Source organism: Eubalaena glacialis, chromosome 6, assembly GCF_028564815.1.
Source record: "Eubalaena glacialis isolate mEubGla1 chromosome 6, mEubGla1.1.hap2.+ XY, whole genome shotgun sequence".
NCBI lineage: Eukaryota > Metazoa > Chordata > Mammalia > Artiodactyla > Balaenidae > Eubalaena > Eubalaena glacialis.
The window spans coordinates 101,670-122,354 of NC_083721.1; the positions used below are offsets into that span (position 1 = coordinate 101,670).

At 42.8% G+C, this 20,685-nt stretch overlaps 1 protein-coding gene across 1 annotated transcript in view; it reads right to left on the reverse strand.

Annotated features, from left to right (window-relative positions):
• Positions 1 to 20,685, reverse strand: part of PRMT2 (protein arginine methyltransferase 2) — a 38,921-nt gene continuing 18,236 nt past the window's right edge. Inside the window, exons 7-11 of the mRNA XM_061192798.1 lie at positions 4,969 to 5,144; positions 3,593 to 3,722; positions 2,693 to 2,829; positions 1,130 to 1,301; positions 1 to 584 (exon numbers count right to left, since the gene is read on the reverse strand). Of these exons, the coding sequence (XP_061048781.1) occupies positions 552 to 584; positions 1,130 to 1,301; positions 2,693 to 2,829; positions 3,593 to 3,722; positions 4,969 to 5,144 (648 nt within the window). The 3' untranslated portion in view covers positions 1 to 551. The remainder of the gene's footprint in view (positions 585 to 1,129; positions 1,302 to 2,692; positions 2,830 to 3,592; positions 3,723 to 4,968; positions 5,145 to 20,685) is intronic.

Genomic DNA, 20,685 nt, shown 5'->3' on the forward strand with positions numbered 1-20,685 from the left:
TTCATTTATTAAAAAATATTTATTGAGCATGTACTATGTGCCGACACATAATTTATCTGGAAGACGTCTCTACAAGTGGACTACCCCATGCAGAGCCCCATCGCATGCATCGCACCTCAGGCTCCCACGAGGCTCTGTGTGACCCCACATCCCGCGAGCTGAGTGGGTGAGCCGAGGGCGGGAAGGACACGCACACACGACGCATGAACAGCCACCTTCACAGGAGCACAGGGTTGACGAGAGTGTCCTACGAGCTTAGAACTAGACCTGGCTGAGGGACACTGGGCCATCAACTACCCACAGGTGGACACCTGGAAACACAGCCCAGTTCTAAGGACAGGCAGGGCAGTGACAATGGCGAGTGTGGGTCCCGAGGAGCACGGGCGCGTCTGGGGAGGGCCCGCAGCCCCGAGCCCTCAGGTGAGGGTGTTACCACCCCATCCTGGTGCAAGTCCGCGGCTTCCACAGGACACGCGTTCCCGTCCAGGGCCGACTCCACTGAGTCACGTCTGTCCCTCCAAGACGCTGCATCCCACACAGAGCTGCACCTGTCATCTCCAGATGGGAAAGACTTTCTCTCCAACCTGAGAAAGACAAAGGAAACAAACCAATCAGATGATAAATCATTTCAGTTTGATTAACACACAGTATTTCCTAATAATAATTTAATACTGGACAAGAGTCTGGTATTCAGGTGCAGACTTCCAACAACAAACATTTAAGCTTTTTTAATGTAAAATCAGCATAAAGCAAAGCGCAAAACAGGTACTACAAAATAAAGGGAAACCATTTGATTATTTTCTTCCCTCTCCTGCATTAACCCTGAATCTGAAGAGGAGGATTTTCCGTGGGCTCTGTGAGCCGTGAGCCCTAAGGCCCCGCCTGGCCACATGCTCACTTCAGCTCTCAAACTGCTGCCACGGCCAGAACACGACTCCACCGCACATCCACGTTGCCCACGGCAAGGCACGCAGGGTGAGCGAGGCTGCACCATGGCCCGGCCCTCGGCCCCAGCTCTGGCCACGGGGTCCGCCGGGTGGGAATAGGCATCTGCCACCGCAACCACCACAGACCCACCAGCTGCCCGGACTGGCACCACAGCCCGTGACTCCACAGCTAAATATCTTACTTTCTGCGAGCCGGGGTCTTGTCTAGAAGTGACGGACCAGCTCAGAGTGACAGACATGTGCCGTCTCCACACGGGGTTTCTCTGCAACACCACTGAGCCTGTGACCACGTCTCCCGCGAGGACGGACACGGGCTCGTCCATCATGAACAGCACCTGCTTCCAGTGGGTGGTGCTGCAAGACAGGGGCGTGTTGTCACCCCTCGGGGAGCCCATCGGGACTGCCATGCCCCCACCCTGTGATCAGACAGCTTCATGGGACCCGCGTGGACCCACAACCCGGGGGGCCTCCTGGTCGCTGCACAGATTCCCTGGTGCCAAGGAGGCCGGGCCGCAGGGGCACGTGGCCAGACACAGGTCCCCAGGGGCCGCCTGTCCCCAGCCCCTCGTGGGGTCAACCCAGCCTCCACGAGCTGGCACGGCAGTGCCCACCCAAAGCCACCTTCTCTGAACTGCTGATGCCCACGGTTCTAGTTTCTGCAGTTAAAACGAGATACACGCTGCTGAAATCGTGTCCAAAAAAAGTCATAATTCCTGTGAAGGTTCAATAGAGTGTGAGCAAACAAGTGCAGCATTTGGGGGAGCAGTGACACCCCGGATTCTGTAAGTCCTGTGACTCTCACGCCCAAGCACCTGAAAGGACCCAGGGCACACCCCACAGTGAGGTTCTGCTGCGTCTCCCCCTCGTGTCACATCCTCCCTGACGCTGGGCCGCCCCCTCAGCCACCGTGGGGGGGGTCTCCCTCCCTGGCCCACGCCCTGCCCCCCATCCCGTCCCCATGCCACCTGTGTGTGGATGACCCCACGCAGACGCTTAGGTGGGAAACGCCAGGCACACACGGTTTGCGGGGGTCCCTGAGGCCCCTCTCTTGCGGGCCCTGGAAGGAGGCTCTGGCCAGGCAGCTCGTCCTCCTGCTCAACTTCCACAAAGGACGCTGAGGACACCCTGGGCCCAAAGACCACGGGGGCGTCTGACTCGGGCGTCTGCGTCCCTCCCTGGGCCTTGCTCACTTCTGCCGACCACACGGTGCAGGGGAGCATTGGGGCCATTACTGAAAGGGGCAGTGGAAGTCCCCGAATGAAGGCGGTGCCCCCCCCAGGGGCCGCTGTGTCCAGCACCACGACAGACAAGGTGCGCTTCCCCACGCGCAGGAGCAAGCGTGCAGCCCCGAAACCTTACTGCTCAAAAAATGTGTCACAGGAAACATCTGCCTTCCCCAGAAGTCGAAGTAAAAGCCCCTGGAACCCTGTGGACTGTTTCTGTGTCAGATGGTGAAGAGCTGCAGCAGCATTTGGGGCCACGGAGAGAAGGTGGAGCCTGACCATCCAGGGTGTTGGGGACCCCCCGACCCCGGCCCCGAGGACGCCCGATGCCAGGGGGGCAACCCGGACTCACCGCCACACACAGCCCGGCCCCAGCGCCAGCCCACCCACCCACATGCCCTGGGCCAGGGCTCAACCGCGTCTGGAGAGATTTGGGGCCCACTTCCGATATTACTAGATCTTTAAACTCGTGACTCTGCAGGCTTTCTGTGCTGCCCACAGGAGAAGGAGGGGCACACTCACGGGTGCAGCGGGCCCGTGCTCAGCACCAGCTGTGGCTCGTCCTCCTCCAGGTTCTGGAACCGGACACTGAACCAGGCTGTGAACCCGTGTAGGGTGCCTGCCTTCTTGATGTCAAAGTGCAGCTCACCTTTCATCATCTGTGTTCAAGCAAATGAGTAAGAAAAGGGCGCTGGGGACCGGGGGGCAGCTCCCGCCTCCGTGGGGCTCTGTCCCCAGGCAGCCACACCGTCTATTTCAGTAGTTATACCACAAATCTGTAACTTGCTAGTTTAGCTGAACACATCAAAAACCATATTTCCTCCTAGGGAAAGTAAATGTTAAAACCTGCATCCTGAACTCAAAGGCTGCAGATAATCAGAAAAGGTTTTGAGCAATTTGGGTCTCATTTGCCTAATTTTCTGTCCCCAAATTCAAGTGGAATACTTCCTCTTCTCAATTCTTTGTACAAATATAAAGCTCCAGACTGAGTCTCTACAATCCCCAAACTAACTAAAGCCTCAAAAGTTCACTTTGCACGTGGTTTTGCCCATCTAAGTTCCAGAAGGGGGTTCCTCCACCTCAGAGCAGCCCTTAACCCGCACACGCCACCTCGTGGCCACAGAGGGTAAGTAAAAGAATTTTAAGAATTTTACCATCAATGGGAGCTAAAAAAACTTAGAAAAAAAATTTAATTCAAATTCCATGATGAAACATATAATTTATTTGAATCTGAAGATGCTAAGAATATTACACATAAGTCTAAAAGTAACTGAAGACGTTAAAGAGGTTAACTATAAAGAAAATAACCTAAAAATACAAAAAACAAAATCAGAGTAGGAAAAAAAAAAGACTGTGGGAAAATCAATAGCAACAAGTTTAACTTGTTTATTTGAATAGGAAGGAAAGGTCACCTCTTCTCACCTCGAGGTCGGCGATCTGCACCGTTCTCATGTCCAGCTGTAATATGGTGCACGGCTCAGAGAGACAGTCTTCTGGTTTCAAAATGTGGTTATACTTCGGCTTCGAAAAAAACTCCTTAATTGCTAAAGATCTGGGGAAAAGTCACAGTAATTGCTCAATATCATTTACCCACATCTCCGGCTATCACGCCTCCCCTGCGTTAGCAGGAATTCTAACTCACCAGGCAAGAGGCAGGGCTGAGGAGGCCCGAGGAGGCCAGCCCTCCGGGGCCCCTCGGTGTCCTACTCGTGGGGTCTCAGCACACACCCAGAGAACACGGAATCCACGGGCAATTAAATGTTAACGAATGGCGTGAGAGGAGAACAGACATCTCCTCCAAGGGGCCATCGGTGTTCCGGCTAACGTGCGGCCTCAGCACCTTATCCCTCCGCCCTCCAGTTCACGGTGCGCCTTTTCCGGACACCACAGACCCTGTTCAGAGTTTCCTCCATCTTTCCTTGTCGCTTTCATTACTGGGCGTTAATTCGGGCAGCGTGAGAAACCACCCGCCCCCTCCCCCCCGCCTGCTCTTTTCAAACCTTCCCAGCCCTTCCCACACATTAGTCCTACATGTGTGGGAAGACCCTTCCTCTCCATCCCCTTTGGGATTTGGGTTGAGCGTGCATTGACTAGGGAAGATTCCATACCTTTATGTTGATACTTTTTCTTTTTTTGAGTTTTTTAACAAAAAATAAAAAGGCCCAGAGGCCCCCATCTTGCTGCCAACTCCCCAGCTGGATACCTAGCAGGTGTCCAGGCTCATTGAACAGAAGCTTCTTTCTGCCTCTGACAAAGGGGTCCTTTCCTAATTCCAGGGCTGCTGCTGGGTCTCTCCTGCCCACGTCCCACGGCACCTCAGAGGGGACGCAGCCGACACGTGTCACTATCCTTCTCAGAGGAGGTGATGTGACAACCATGAAGGCCTTGAGAGAAGACCGTTTTATGTTAAAACCTGAAGCTCTACCACAAGCCTGACGTATGTTATACACCAGGAAGTGAACTTTTGTGGAGCACTGCTTTCTTTGCCAAATGCCAGCGATGCCTTCACTAACACATTTTCTGACTCTTGTTAAAAAGTTACAGCTCTTAGTGGGAACATTCATTTGTTTTAACGGCCCACGCGTTTACAAACATGACCTTATTTTTCCCATTATATTTGGGGTCTTATAAATGGGACATTTCAATTTCCCATCACATCTGTTGTCGGTTTAAAGACCTGTAAGGCAACGTGCAAACTTCTTCGTCACGTGAGCAAACTGAACTCAGCGCGGTGGCAGGTCTGAGACCTGCAGCCCGCCCCCCGTGCTCCCACAGCCCGGGAGCGCCCGGTGACTCACTTGAGGGCACTGAGGTCGAACTCGTAGGCATTGTCCCAGAAGAGCACCTTGCTGCGGTAGTCCCTGTCGGCGCTGCAGGGCACCAGGTGCAGCGCGGCCGTGGTCGGCCAGATGACCCCGTCCTCCTTCAGCCACGCGTCCCGGGCATAGAGGATAGACTCGATCATGAACTCAAACTGCAGGGAGGGAGACGCACAGGAGACACCGTGTCTGTGCAGCCCCCTCGCTGCTCAGACTCTGGGGTCTTCACGTCTGTCACCTCCAGAGGTACAGAACAGGCTGAGCTGCCCGGCCCAGGGGAGGGCTTCTCTTGCACCCACACGGCAGTCGTCACCAAGTCCAGTCACAGCCTGGGTTTAAGCCCCATCGAGCCGCGTGGAGTTCGGAACTGGGCGTGGCTAACGGTCAGGGAAATCAGCCTCTCGCCCACCCCACTCACTCAGCAGTTAGCTGTCCCCACGTGCCTAAAGCCCTCAAGTGTTTCGGGGTCTTAACTCTCCAACAGGATCAACCTGGTCTGGGGTATCCTCAGGATTCTCACCACCCTTTAAGTTGCCTTAAGTCACTTCTTAAAAACGTGGAACATCGGGGGTGGAGTCAAGATGGCCTACTAGGAGGAGGCGGAATTTGCATCTCCTCACAACTAGGGCACCTACCAGGCACCGATGGGGGACCATGGACACCTAAGGGGACAGGAGGAACCCTCAACGACCGGTAGGACATGGGGGGGAGTGAGGGGGGAGGAGAAGCGGAGGTGGGACAGGATTGGTGCCCCTAAGGGGTGCCTGGGGGAGGGGAAGGGATCCCACACCCGAAAGGGGAAATTGGGGGACCATTGGGAGGGCAGAGGATCAAAAGGGAGTGTGGCCAGGTCTCCCCTGCCCACTCGGGCCCCCAGAAGCCTGTTGGGCTCCTGGGCCTGATCCTCTGCCCACCCAGGCCCCCTCCTGCCATGCGGAGCCCAAACCCCGCCCCTACACTCGGAGACCACCTCTGAGACCCGCTCCAACGCGCTGGGCCTAAACCCCACCCACACACCCCCACTCAGGGCCCTACCTCCAAACTCCGGAGCTCCACACTCCAGAGGCCCTCCTTTCCACCTGCTGCCTCTCCCCTTCCGCCCTAAGCAGAGGTCCCGCTCCCCGCTCAAACGTCACCCCCCACACCCGCCTAGGTCCCGCCCCACCCTAAACCCCGCCCCTGCCTGTTCCACCCTCACCTGAACTCCGCCCTCATAGCCAAGGCTTTTTTTTTTTTCTTTTTCTTTTTTCCTCTTTTAGATTGGGGTTCTGTTTACCTTGTTGATTCACCGTCGTTGATTCTTTTAGATTTTTGTTTTTCCTAATAAACCTTTTATTTTTCTAATTTTATTTTACTCTTTATACTTCGTTAGTGATCTCTCCTCCTGGCTTGCTGCAACCCCCCCCCCTTTTTTTTTCTTTTTTCTGTTGTGGTTTTATTTTTCCTAATACATTTTTTATCTTTCTAATTTTATTTTGTTTTTCATTCTTTGATATTGTACTGCTCCTTTTTTTCTTTATTTCTTCCTTTTTTTTTTTTTTTTTTTTAACTGTGCCATGAAGCTTGCAGGATCTTGGTTCCCAGGCTGGAGGTCAGGCCCGAGCTCCTGTGGTGGGAGCTCCGAGTCCAAACTGCTGGACTAACAGAGAACCTCAGACCCCAGGGAATATCAATCGGAGTGAGGCCTCCAGGAGGTCCTCATCTCAGCACCAAGACCCAGCTCTATGCAACTGCCTGCCAACTCCACTGCTGGACATCTCAGGCCAAACAACCAGTAAGACAGGAATACAGCACCACCCATCAAAAAATATATATATAATGACAAAAAAATATGTTACAGACAAAGGAGCAAGGTAAAAACTTACAAGACCAAATAAATGAAGACGAAATACGCAACCTACCGGAAAAAGAATTCAGAGTAATGATAGTAAAGATGATCCAAAATCTCGGAAACAGAATGGAGAAAATACAAGAAACATTTAACAAGGATCTAGAAGAACTAAAGAGCAAACAAACAGTGATGAACAACACAATTACTGAAATTAAAAATACTCTAGAAGGAATCAATAACAGAATAACTGAGGTAGAAGAACGGATAAGTGACCTGGAAGATAAAAGGGTGGAAATAACCACCAGGGAGCAGAATAAAGGAAAAAGAATGAAAAGAATTGAGGACAGTCTCAGAGGCCTCTGGGACAACATTAAACGCACCAACATTCGAATTATAGGGGTCCCAGAAGAAGAAGAGAAAAAAAAAGGGTGTGAAAAATATTTGAAGAGATTATAGTCAAAAACTTCCCTAACATGGGAAAGGAAATAGTCAATCAAGTCCAGGAAGCACAGAGAGTGCCATACAGGATAAACCCAAAGAGAAACATGTCAAGACACATACTAATCAAACTATCAAAAATTAAATACAAAGAAAAAAATATTAAAAGCAGCAAGGGAACAGCAACAAAGAACATACAAGGGAATCCCCATAAGGTTAACAGATGATTTTTCAGCAGAAACTCTGCAAGCCAGAAGGGAGTGGCAGGACATACTTAAAGTGATGAAAGGGAAAAACCTACAACCAAGATTACGCTACCCAGCAAGGATCTCATTCAGATTCGATGGAGAAACTAAAACCTTTACAGATAAGCAAAAGTTAAGAGAATTCAGCACCGCCAAACCAGCTTTACAACAAATGCTAAAGGAACTTCTCCAGACAGGAGACACAAGACAAGGAAAAGACCTACAAAAACAAACCCAAAACAATTAAGAAAATGGTAATAGGAACATACATGTCGATAATTACCTTACATGTGAATGGATTAAATGCTCCAACCGAAAGACATAGACTGGCTGAATGGATACAAAAACAAGACCCGTACATATGCTGTCTACAGAGACCCACTTCAGACCTAGGGACACATACAGACTGAAAGTGAGGGGATGGAAAAAGATATTCCATGCAAATGGAAATCAAAAGAAAGCTGGAGTAGCAATTCTCAAATCAGACAAAACAGACTTTAAAATAAAGACTATTACAAGAGACAAAGAAGGACACTACATAATGATCAAGGGATCAATCCAAGAAGAAGATATAACAATTGTAAATATATATGCACCCAACACAGGAGCACCTCAATACATAAGGCAAATGCTAACAGCCATAAAAGGGGAAATCGACAGTGACACAATAATAGTAGGGGACTTTAAAACCCCACTTTCACCAATAGACAGATCATCCAAAATGAAAATAAATAAGGAAACACAAGCTTTAAACGACACATTAAACAAGATGGACTTAATTGATATTTATAGGATATTCCATCCAAAAAAAAAACAGAACACTTTCTTCTCAAGTGCTCATAGAACATTCTCCAGGATAGATCATATCCTGGGACACAAATCAAGCCTTGGTAAATTTAATAAAATTGAAATCATATCAGGTATCTTTTCCGACCACAACGCTATGAGACTAGACATCAATTACAGGAAAAAATCTGTAAAAAATACGAACACATGGAGGCTAAACAATACACTACTAAATAACCAAGAGATCACTGAAAAGATCAAAGAGGAAATCAAAAAATACCTAGAAACAAATAACAATGAAAACACAACGACCCAAAACCTATGGGATGCAGCAAAAGCAGTTCTAAGAGGGAAGTTTATAGCAATACAATCCTACCTCAAGAAACAAGAAAAATCTCAAACAACCTAACCTTACACCTAAAGCAATTAGAGAAAGAAGAACAAAAAAAACCCGAAGTTAGCAGAAGGAAGGAAATCATAAAGATCAGATCAAAAATAAATGAAAAAGAAATGAAGGAAATGATAGCAAAGAACAATAAAACTAAAAGCTGGTTCTTTGAAAAGATAAACAGAATTGATAAACCATTAGCCAGACTCACCAAGAAAAAAAGGGAGAAGACTCAAATCAACAGAAATAGAAATGAAAAAGGAGAAGTAACAACTGACACTGCAGAAATACAAAGGATCATGAGAGATTACTACAAGCAACTATATGCCAATAAAATGGACAACCTGGAAGAAATGGACAGATTCTTAGAAAAGCACAACCTCCCAAGACTGAACCAGGAAGAAATAGAAAACATAAACAGACGAAACACAAGCACTGAAATTGAAACTGTGATTAAAAATCTTCCAACAAACAAAAGCCCAGGAACAGATGGCTTCACAGGCGAATTCTATCAAACATTTAGAGAAGAGCTAACACCCATCCTTCTCAAAATCTTCCAAAATATAGCAGAGGGAGGAACACTCCCAAACTCATTCTACGAGGCCACCATCACCCTGATACCAAAACCAGACAAAGATGTCACAAAAAAAGAAAACTACAGCCAATATCTCTGATGAACACATATGCAAAAATCCTCAACAAAATACTAGCAAACAGAATCCAACAGCACATTAAAAGGATCATACACCATGATCAAGTGGGGTTTATCCCAGGAATGCAAGGATTCTTCAATATATGCAAATCAATCAATGTGATACACCATATTAGCAAATTGAAGGATAAAAACCATATGATAATCTCAATAGATGCAGAAAAAGCTTTTGACAAAATTCAACACCCATTTATGATAAAAACTCTCCAGAAAGTAGGCATACAGGGAACCTACCTTAACATAATAAAGGCCATATATGACAAACCCATAGCCAGCATCATTCTCAGTGGTGAAAAACTGAAACCATTTCCTCTAAGATCAGGAACAAGACAAGGTTGCCCACTCTCACCATTATTATTCAACATAGTTTTGGAAGTTTTAACCACAGCAATCAGAGAAGAAAAAGAAATAAAAGGAATCCAAATTGGAAAAGAAGAAGTAAAACTGTCACTGTTTGCAGATGACATGATACTATACATAGAGAATCCTAAAGATGCTACCAGAAAACTACTAGAGCTAATCAATGAATTTGGTAGAGTAGCAGGATACAAAATTAATGCACAGAAATCTCCTGCATTCCTATACACTAATGATGAAAAATCTGAAAGAGACATTAAAGAAACACTCCCATTTACTATTGCAACATAAAAAATAAAATACCTAGGAATAAACCTACCTAAGGAGACAAAAGACCTAGATGCAGAAAACTATAAGACACTGATGAAAGAAATTAAAGATGATACAAACAGATGGAGAGATATACCATGTTCTTGGATTGGAAGAATCAACATTGTGAAAATGACTATACCACCCAAAGCAATCTACAGATTCAATGCAATCCCTATCAAACTACCAATGGCATTTTTCACAGAACTAGAACAAAAAATTGCACAATTTGTATGGAAACACAAAAGACCCCAAATAGCCAAAACAATCTTGAGAAAGAAAAACAGAGCTGGAGGAATCAGGCTCCTGGACTTCAGACTATACTACAAAGCTACAGTAATCAAGACAGTATGGTACTGGCATGAAAAGAGAAATATAGATCAATGGAACAGGATGTAGAAAGCCCAGAGATAAACCCACACACCTATGGTCACCTTATCTTTGATAAAGGAGGCAAGAGTATACAATGGAGAAAAGACAGCCTCTTCAAAAGTGGTGCTGGGAAAACTGGACAGCTACATGTAAAAGGATGAAATTAGAACACTTCCTAACACCATACCCAAAAATAAACTCAAAATGGATTAAAGACCTAAATGCAAGGCTAGACAGTATAAAACTCTTAGAGGAAAACATAGGCAGAACACTCTATGACATAAATCAGAGCAAGATCCTTTTTGACCCACCTCCTAGAGAAATGGAAATAAAAACAAAAATAAACAAATGGGACCTAATGAAACTTAAAAGCTTTTGCACAGCAAAGGAAACCATAAACAAGATGAAAAAACAACCCTCAGAATGGGAGAAAATATTTGGAAATGAAGCAACTGACAAAGGATTAATCTCCAAAATATACAAGCAGCTCATGCAGCTCAATATCAAAACAACAAACAACCCAATCCAAAAATGGGCAGAAGACCTAAATAGACATTTCTCTAAAGATATACAGATTGCCAACAAACACATGAAAAGATGCTCAACATCACTAATCATTAGAGAAATGCAAATCAAAACTACAATGAGGTATCACCTCACACCGGTCAGAATGGCCATCAAAAAATCTACAAACAATAAATGCTGGAGAGGGTGTGGAGAAAAGGGAACCCTCTTGCACTGTTGGTGGGAATGTAAATTGATACAACCACTATGGAGAACAGTATGGAGGTTCCTTAAAAAACTAAAAATAGAACTACCATATGGCCCAACAATCCCACTACTGGGCATATACCCTGAGAAAACCATAATTCAAAGAGTCATGTACCACAATGTTCATTGCAGCACTATTTACAATAGCCAGGACATGGAAGCAACCTAAGTGTCCTTCGACAGATGAATGGAGAAAGAAGATGTGGCACATGTATACAATGGAATATTACTGAGCCATAAAAAGAAACGAAACTGAGTTATTTGTAGTGAGGTGCATGGGCCTAGAGTCTGTCATACAGAGTGAAGTCAGTCAGAAAGAGAAAAACAAATACCGTATGCTAACACATATATATGGAATCCAAGAAAAAAAAAAGGTTCTGATGAACCTAGGAGCAGGACAGGAATAAAGACACAGACGTAGAGTATGGACTTGAGGACACGGGGAGGGGGAAGGGTAAGCTGGGATGAAGTGAGAGAGTGGCATGGACACATATACACTACCAAATGTAAAATAGATAGCTAGTGGGAAGCAGCTGCATGGCACAGGGAGATCAGCTCGGTGCTTTGTGACCACCTAGAGGGGTGGGATAGGGAGGGTGGGAGGGAGATGCAAGAGGGAGGGGATGTGGGGATATACGTACACATACAGCTGATTCACTTTGTTACACAGCAGCATCCAACACACCATTGTAAAGCAATTATAGTCCAATAAAGATGTTAAAAAAAAAAAGTAACTGTTCCTAGATTATACTTGACTATGTCAATTTCCTGGCCTAATTTTGAATAAAATGTTGATGTTTATTTAACAAAGGAAAAAAAAAAACGTGGAACATCAAAGCAGGAGTGCCACAGAGGTCATGTGGCACTGAAGTCAAGAGCGGCCCAGCACCCCTAGGTGCCCCTCGGGAGTGTTGAATTTTGAGAATTCTTTGTATATTCAGGATACACACTGGATATGTGATTTGCAAATATTTTCTCCTAATCTTAGCATGTCTTTTCATTCTCTTAACACTGTCGTTTACAGAACAGACATTTTTACTTTTGATGAAGTCCAATTTATCAACTTTTTCTTTAATAGATTATGCTTTTAGAGTCACACCTAAAAACCCTTTGACTAACCCATGAACACTTTCTCCTGTGATTTCTTCCGAGAGTTTTATAGTTTTATGTTCTAAGCAATTAGATCTGTAATCAATTTTGACTTCATTGTTTAGTATGAGGTATGAGGCTTAAAGTTGAAGTTCTTTTTTTTGCACATGGATGGCCAATCGTTCCAATATAATTAGGTGAAAAGACTATCTTTTCTTCATTAAATTGACTTTGCCCCTCTGTTAAGAATCAGTTGACCGTATTTGTAGGAATATACTGTCTATTCTGTTCCATTGACTTACGTGTCTATCGTTTCACCAGTTTCACAGTCTTGACTACCAGAGCTTTATACTAAGTTTTAAAGTCAGGTACTATAATTCTTCCAATTTTGTTCTTTTAAAAATTGTATCAGCTATTCTAGTTTGTTTACATTCCACATAAATTTTACAATGAACTTATCTACAAAAACTCCTGCTTAGATTTTTACTGGAATTGTATTACATCTACAGATTAATCTGGGGAGAAGAGACATCCTTACAAGGTTGTCTTCCAGCCCATGAACAATGCGTATCTATCAGCAACACGTAGTTTTCAGCATACAGATCTTGTACATGTTTTGTCAGATTTCATCATTTTGGAGCTATTGTAAATAGTATTGTACAGTGCTAGTATTTATATAAAAATATGACTGGTTTTTGTATGTTGACTTTGTACTCTGTGATCTTCTTAAACTTGCCTACTGGTCTAGGAAAGTTTTTGGAGATTCCTTGGGATTTTCTACAAAGACAATCATGCTGTCTGAGAAAGGGATGGTTTATTTCTTTGTCTTCGTTCTGTGTGCCTTTCACTTCTTCTCTCCCTTTTGCACTGGTTAGGTTTCCCAGTACAATATGGAGTAGAAGTAGTGGAGCGGCCCTCCCTGCATCACTCCTGCTCTTAGGGGGAAGTTGCCATTCTGTCCTAACAAGTAAAAAGCTGAACAAACTGAAACATCAAGAACTCTTCTTAGATCCGTAAGAGAAATGAGGTCACAGAGCAAACTGCTGCCCCCAAATAGGAGAAATTGAGAGACTAATACAGACGGTCCCCTACTTATGATGGTTCAACTTTACAACGGTGCAATAGGAATTCAGTAAAGACTATGCCTCGAATTTTGAATTTTGATCTTTTCCCGGCTAGCGATACACAGTGCAACACACGAGCCACACAAGCCACAGCCCTGTCAGCCATGAGATCGCGAGGGTGAACGACACTTTCAGTACAGTACTGAGTCAATTACATGAGACAGTCAACACTTTATTATCAAATGGGCTTTGGTTATGATTTTGCCAAACTGTAGGCTCATGTGAGTGCTCTGAGCACATTTAAGGCAGGCAAGGCTCAGCTGTGATGTTCTGGAACTTAGATGTGTTATGTGCATTTTGAAGTTTTTTTGTTTTTTTTAAAATAAATTTATTTATTTATTTTTGACTGTGTTGGGTCTTCATTGCTGCGCGTGGGCTTTCTCTACTTGGCAGCGAGCGGGGGCTACTCTTTGTTGCGGTGCACGGGCTTCTCGTTGCGGTGGCTTCTCTTGTTGCGGAGCACAGGCTCTAGGCGTGCGGGCTTCAGTAGTTGTGGCACGTGGGCTCAGTAGTTGTGGCTCGTGGGCTCTACAGCACAGGCTCAGTAGTTGTGACTCACAGGCTTAGCTGCTCCGCGGCATGTGGGATCTTCCCGGACCAGGGCTCCAACCCGTTTCCCCTGCATTGGCAGGCGGATTCTTAACCACTGTGCCACCAGGGAAGTCCCTGCATTTTGGACTTTGATATTTTCAACTTATGATGGGTGTGTTGGGACGTAGCCCCATCATAAGTCAAGGAGGATCGTACAGAGAATCACAATTTGCCAGGGGAGGAAACATGAACTGTGGTTGACAAGTTGCTGGGACCCACTGTGAACAAGCCTGAGAGTCAAAGCTCCAGACGGGCTCAGTCACAGGGGTCTCCACAGTAAACATCAGAGAAAAGTCCCCTCGTGCTTCTGACAAGTTCGAAAGGAAGCATTTGAAATACACCAGAGTATTCTGTTCTTCTTAACAGGATCTGCACTCAGGAGAAACTAGTTAACAGAACCTAACCAGCTGGAGAACGAGAAATATCCAGCTTGAGCCCCCTCCAGCCATCGTGTCCCACCTAAAAGAGGAAAAGAAACTGAGAAGCACCTGTGAAGTTCACAGTGCAGAGGCCCAGGCTCACTAAACACTGAGACCCCAGAAGGACCACAGAACACTCCCCGACCCGCATCTCACCACCACATCACTACAGGCCTGTTTGCACTGAACCTTTATCCAGTCATCATGCCTGGCTATCAGGAGAAAACCACAAGACATACTAACAGTATAAGACACACAGCGAGGCTTAGAACCAGACTCAGACACAGCAGGGATGCTGTAATTATCAGGCTGGGAATTTAACAACTATGATTCATATGCTCAGGGCTCTAATGGATAAAGCAGACAGAGTGCAGGAACAGATGGGCAATGCAAGCAGAGAAAGGAAAATTCTTGAAAAGAACCAAAAACAAATGCTCAAGATGAAAAACAATGTAACAGAAATGAAGGATGTCTTCAATGGCTCATTAGTAAGGACACAGCTGAGTAATAAGCCTCCAAGCTTGAGGAAATGACAACAGAAACCTGCAAAGCTGAAAAGCACAGAAAACAGGCTAAAAAATACAACAACATATTCAAGGGCTGTAGGACAACAACAAAAGGTATAGTAGACACAAAACGGAAGTACCAGGAGAAGAATGAGAGGTGGGATCAGAAGAAGTAGTTGAAAAACTAATGACTGAGAATTTCCCCAAATTAATGTCAAACACCAACCCACAGATCCAGGAGTGCAGAGCACACCAAGCAAGATAAATGTGGGGGGGGGGGGGAAGTAAAACTAGGCATGTCATTTTCAAACTACAGACACTCAAAAGATAAAGAAAAAATCCTGAAAGAAGCTGGGGGGAAAAAACACCTACCTACTGGGGAACAAAGATAAAATTTCATCTGAATTCTCAGAAACCATGCAAGCAAGAAGAGAGTGGAGTGAAATATTTAAAGTATTGAGAGAAAAAAACCCACCAACCTAGAATTCTGCACCCTGTGAAATTATCCTTCAAAAGTGAAGGAGAAATGAAGACTTTCTCAGACAAACAAAATAGAGGGAACTTGTTGCCAGTAGACCTGCTTTGCAAGAAATGTTAAAAGAAGTTCTTTAGAAAGAAGGAAAATGATATACAGGCAGATCTCATTTTATTGTGCTTCACAGATACTGTACTTTTTACAAATTGAAGGCTTGTGGCAACCCTGCATCGAGCAACCCTATCGGCGCCATTTTCCAACAGCCTTTGCTCACTTTGTGTCTGTGTGCCACATTTTGGTAATTCTCGCAACATTTCAAACTTTTTCATTATTATTGTATTTGTTACGGTAATCTGTGATCAACATCTTTGATGTTACTACTGCAAAAAGATTAGAACTCACTGAAGGCTCAGATGATGGTTAGCATTTTTTAGCCATAAAGTATATTTTAATTAAGGTATGTACATTGCTATTTTAGACATAATGCTACCACTCACCTAACAGACTACAGCATAGTGTAAACATAACTTTTATATGCACTGGGAAACCAAAAAATTCGTGCAACTTGCTTTATTGTGGTGGTCTGGAACTGAACCTGCAATACCTCTGAGGTCTGCCTGTAGATCAGAAACACGGATCTGCATAAAGAAAGAAAATCACTGAAACAGAAATAAATGAAGATAAAACTAAAACTTTTATTTTTCCTATTCTTAATCAATCTAACAATTTGTCCAAAATAATAGCAACACAGTATTTAACCATGTATGCTTATGTACGTATGTATATCTATGCTTATGTATAATAAAATGAATGAAAATGATGATACAAGGGACAGGAGGGAGAAATCAGGATTACTCTGTTATCATAAAGTGCTCACACTAACCATGAAGCCTAAGAGTGTGAGATGAAAACAGACTCGGAACAGCTGTAAATACATATTGAAAACTGTAGGGAAACCAATTAAAAAAGCAAAAAAGAGCAAGTATAACTGCTATGCTAAGAAAGGAGAGAAAATGGAGTCATATAACATGCTCAATGAAAACCTCAAAAGACAGAGCACCTAAATATTATGGAAAATATTAAGAGATCTGAAGAGAGAAATAGACAGCAATCCAATAATTGTAGGGGACTTCAATAGCCAATTTTCAACAATGGATAAATCATCCAGGCAGAAAATCATAAGGTGACACTTGACTTAAACTACACACTAGACCAGATGGATTAACAGACCTATACAATATTCCAGGCAACAGCAGCAGAGTATATACATTTTCTCAAGAACTCAAGGAACATTCTCCAGGATAGGTCATATGTGAAACCACAAAACAAGTCTTAATAAATTTAAGAAGACTGAAACCATATCAAACATCTTTTCTCATAGCAATAGTATGAAACTAGAAATAAATTACAAGAAGAAAACTGGAAAATTCACAAATATGTGGAGATTAAACAACATGCTCCCAAACAACCAATGGGTCAAAGAAGAATTCAAAAGAGAAATCAAAAAATATCTTGAGACACACAAAAATGGAAATACAACACACCAAAACTTATGGGATGCAGCAAAAGCAGTTCTAAGAGGGAAGTATACAGTAATAATGCCTACATTAAGAAAAAACGAAGATCTCAAATAAGCAAATCTAACTTTGCACCTCAAGGAACTAGAAAAAGAAGAACAAATTAGCCCAAAGTTAGTAGAAGGAAGGAAATAAATGAGATAGAGACTAACAAGACAACAGAAAAGATCAACGAGTTTCCTTTTTTAAAAGATAAACAAAATAGACAAATCTTTAGCTAGACTTACCAAGAAGAGGACTGAAATATATAAAATTGTAAATGAAAGAGGAGCTACTATAACTGATATCACACAAAGGATCATAAGAGACACTATGAATAATTATATGCCAACAAATTGGATAACCTAGAAGAAATTGATAAATTCCTAGAAACATACAGCCTACCAAGAATAAATCATGAAGATACAAGAAACCTGAACAGACCAATTACTAGTAGGAGATTGAATCAGTAATCAAAAACCTCCCAACAAACAAAAGTCCAGGACCAAACTGCTTCACTGACAAATTCCACCAAAAATTTAAAGAATTTATACCAAACCTCAAATTCTTCCAAAAACAGAAGAGGAGGGAACTCTTCCAAACTCATTTCTCATTCTACAAGAGGCCAGCATTACCCTGACACCTAAGCCAGACAAGAACACTACAAGAAAAGAAAATCATAGGCCAATATCCCTAACGAACATAGTTGGAAAATCCTCAATACAATATTAGCAAACCAATTCAACAATACATTAAGGGGGAAAGGTCGGGGAGGGGGTATGAATTGGGAGGTTGGGATTGGCATATGCACACTACTAAATGTAAAACAGACAATCAACAAGGACCTACTGTACAGCACAGGGAACTCTACTCAATACTCTGTAATAACCTACATGGGAAAGAATCTGAAAAAGAATAGATATATGAATATGTATAACTAAGTCACTTTGCTGTACACCTGAAACTAACACAACATTGTGAATCAACTATACTCTAATATAAAATTTAAAATTTTTAAAAAATACATTAAAAGGATCACACACCATAATCAAGTGGGATTTATTCCTGGGATGCAGGGATGGTTCAACTTAGCAAATCCATAAATGTAATATGCCACATTAACAAAATGAAGGATAAAAATCATATGATCATCTCAATATATGCAGAAAAAGCATTTGATAAAATTCAACTACCTTCCATTATAAAACCTCTCAAAAAACTGTGTATAGGTGGGACATACCACAACATAATAAAGGCCATATATGACAAGCCCACATCTAACATCATACTCAATGCTGAAAAGCTAAAAGCTTTTCCTCTAAGATCAGGAACAAGGCAAGGATGCCCCTCTTACCACTTTTATTCAACACAGTCCTAAAAGTCCCAGCACAGTTATTTGGAAAGAAAAAGAAAGAAAAGGCATCCAAATTGGACAGGAAGAAGTAAAAATGTCTCCATTTGAAGATGACATGACACTATATATAAAAAACCCTAAAGACTCCACCAAAAAACTGTTAGAACTAATAAACAAAATTAGTAAAGTTGCAGGATACAAAATCAACAAAAATCAGTTGCATTTCTATACACCAACAATGAACTATCAGAAAGAGAAATTAAGAAAACAATCCCATTTATAATTATATCAAGAAAAAAAAAAACCTAGGAATAAATTTAACCAAGGAGGTGAAAGATCTGTACATTGAAAACTAAAAGATACTAATGAAAGAAACTGAAGACACAAACAAATGGAAAGATATCCCGTGTTCATGGATAAGAAGAATCAGTATTGTTTAAATGTCCATACTACCCAAAGAAAGCTACAGATACAATGCAATCACTATCAAAATTTCAATGGCATTTTTCACAGAAATAGAAAAAACAATCCTAAAATTTGTATGGAACCACAAAAGACCCCCAAATAACCACAGCAATCTTGATAAAGAAGAACAAAGCTACAGGCATCACACTTCCTGATTTCAAACTAGAGTAATCAAAACTGTATGGAATCGGCATAAAAACAGACACACAGATCAATGGAACAGAATGGAGAGCCCAGAAATTAACCCATACATATGAGGTCAACTAATTTTCAACAAATAAGCCAAGAATACACAATGGGGAAATGATAATCTCTTCAAAACAGTGCTGGGAAAACTCGATAGCCACTTGCATAAGAATGAAAGCTCCTTGAGACACTGGTCTTGCCAATAATTTTATGGATTAGACACCAAAAGCAAAGGCAACAAAAGCAAAAATAAGAAGGACTACATTGAACTAAAAAGCTTCCGCACAGCAAAGGAAACCATCAACAAAATGAAAAGATATACTATAGAATTGGATAAAATGTCTGTAAACCACCTATCTAATAAGGGATTAATATCCAAAATATACAAAGAACTCATACAACTCAATAGCAAAAATAATAACAAAAACAACCCAATTTAAACTGGGCAAAGACCCTGAATAGATATTTTTCCAAAGAAGACATATAAATGGCCAATACGTACATGAAAAAGTGCTCAATATCACTAATCATCAGGGAAATGCAAATCAAAACCACAATGAGATATCACCTCACACCTGTTAGGATATGTATTATCAAAAAGATAAACAGTAACAAAAGCTGGCGAGGATGTGGAGAAAAGGAAAACTTCGTACACAGTTAGTGGGAATGTAAACTGGTACAGCCACTGTGGAGCTCCTCAAAAAATTAAAGATAGAACTACCATATGATCCAGCAATTCCACATCTGGGTTTATATCCAAAGGAAATGAAACCATTGTCTCAAAGAGATACCTATACTCCCATGTTCACTGCAGCATTATCACAATAACCAAGATACGGAAAGAACCTATCCATTGACAGAGGAATAGATAAGGAAAATGTGATTATATATATTCACACACACAATGGAGTATTATTCAGCCATGAAAAAGAAAGAAATCTTGCCATTTGCAACAACATGGATGGACCTAGAAGGCATTCTGCTAAGTGAAAGAAGCTGGACAAATACTGCATGGTATCACTCATATGTGGAATCTAAAAAAAAGCTGAACTCAGAGAAACAGTAGGAAAGTGGCTGCCAGGGGCTGTGGGGGTGAAGGAAATAGGGAGAGGCTGGTAATCGGGCACAAGCTTTCAGTAACGAGGTGAACAAGGTCTGAGGATCTGCTGTATACCATAGTGACCACAGTTGATAACACTGTGCTGTATAACTGAAATTTGCTAAGAGAGTAGAACTTAAGTATTCTCACTTTAAAAATAAAGGTAAATATGTGAGGTGACAGATGTATTAATTAGCTCAATGGGGGCAATTCATTGACAATGTATACAGATATCAAATCATCATTCTGTACACTTAAATACCTTACAATTTTGTCAGTTATACCTCAATAAAAATGAAAATAGATAAAAGAAGTGAGCTTCAGGAGAGAGGAATTTAAAAACTGAGAATTTTTAAAACTTGGAAATGGGCTATTACGTGAATATCCCATCAATTTATGAAAACATATATATTTTTTTAATTGGGGTATAGTTGCTTCACCATGTTGTGATGGTTTCTGCGAAGTGAATCAGCCATACGTACACACATATCCCCTCCTTTTGGGATTTCTTTCCCATTTAGCTCACCACAGAGCACCGAGCAGAGTTCCCTGTGCTATACAGCGGGTTCTCATTAGTTATCTATTTTATACATAGTAGTATATATATGTCAGTCCCAATCTCC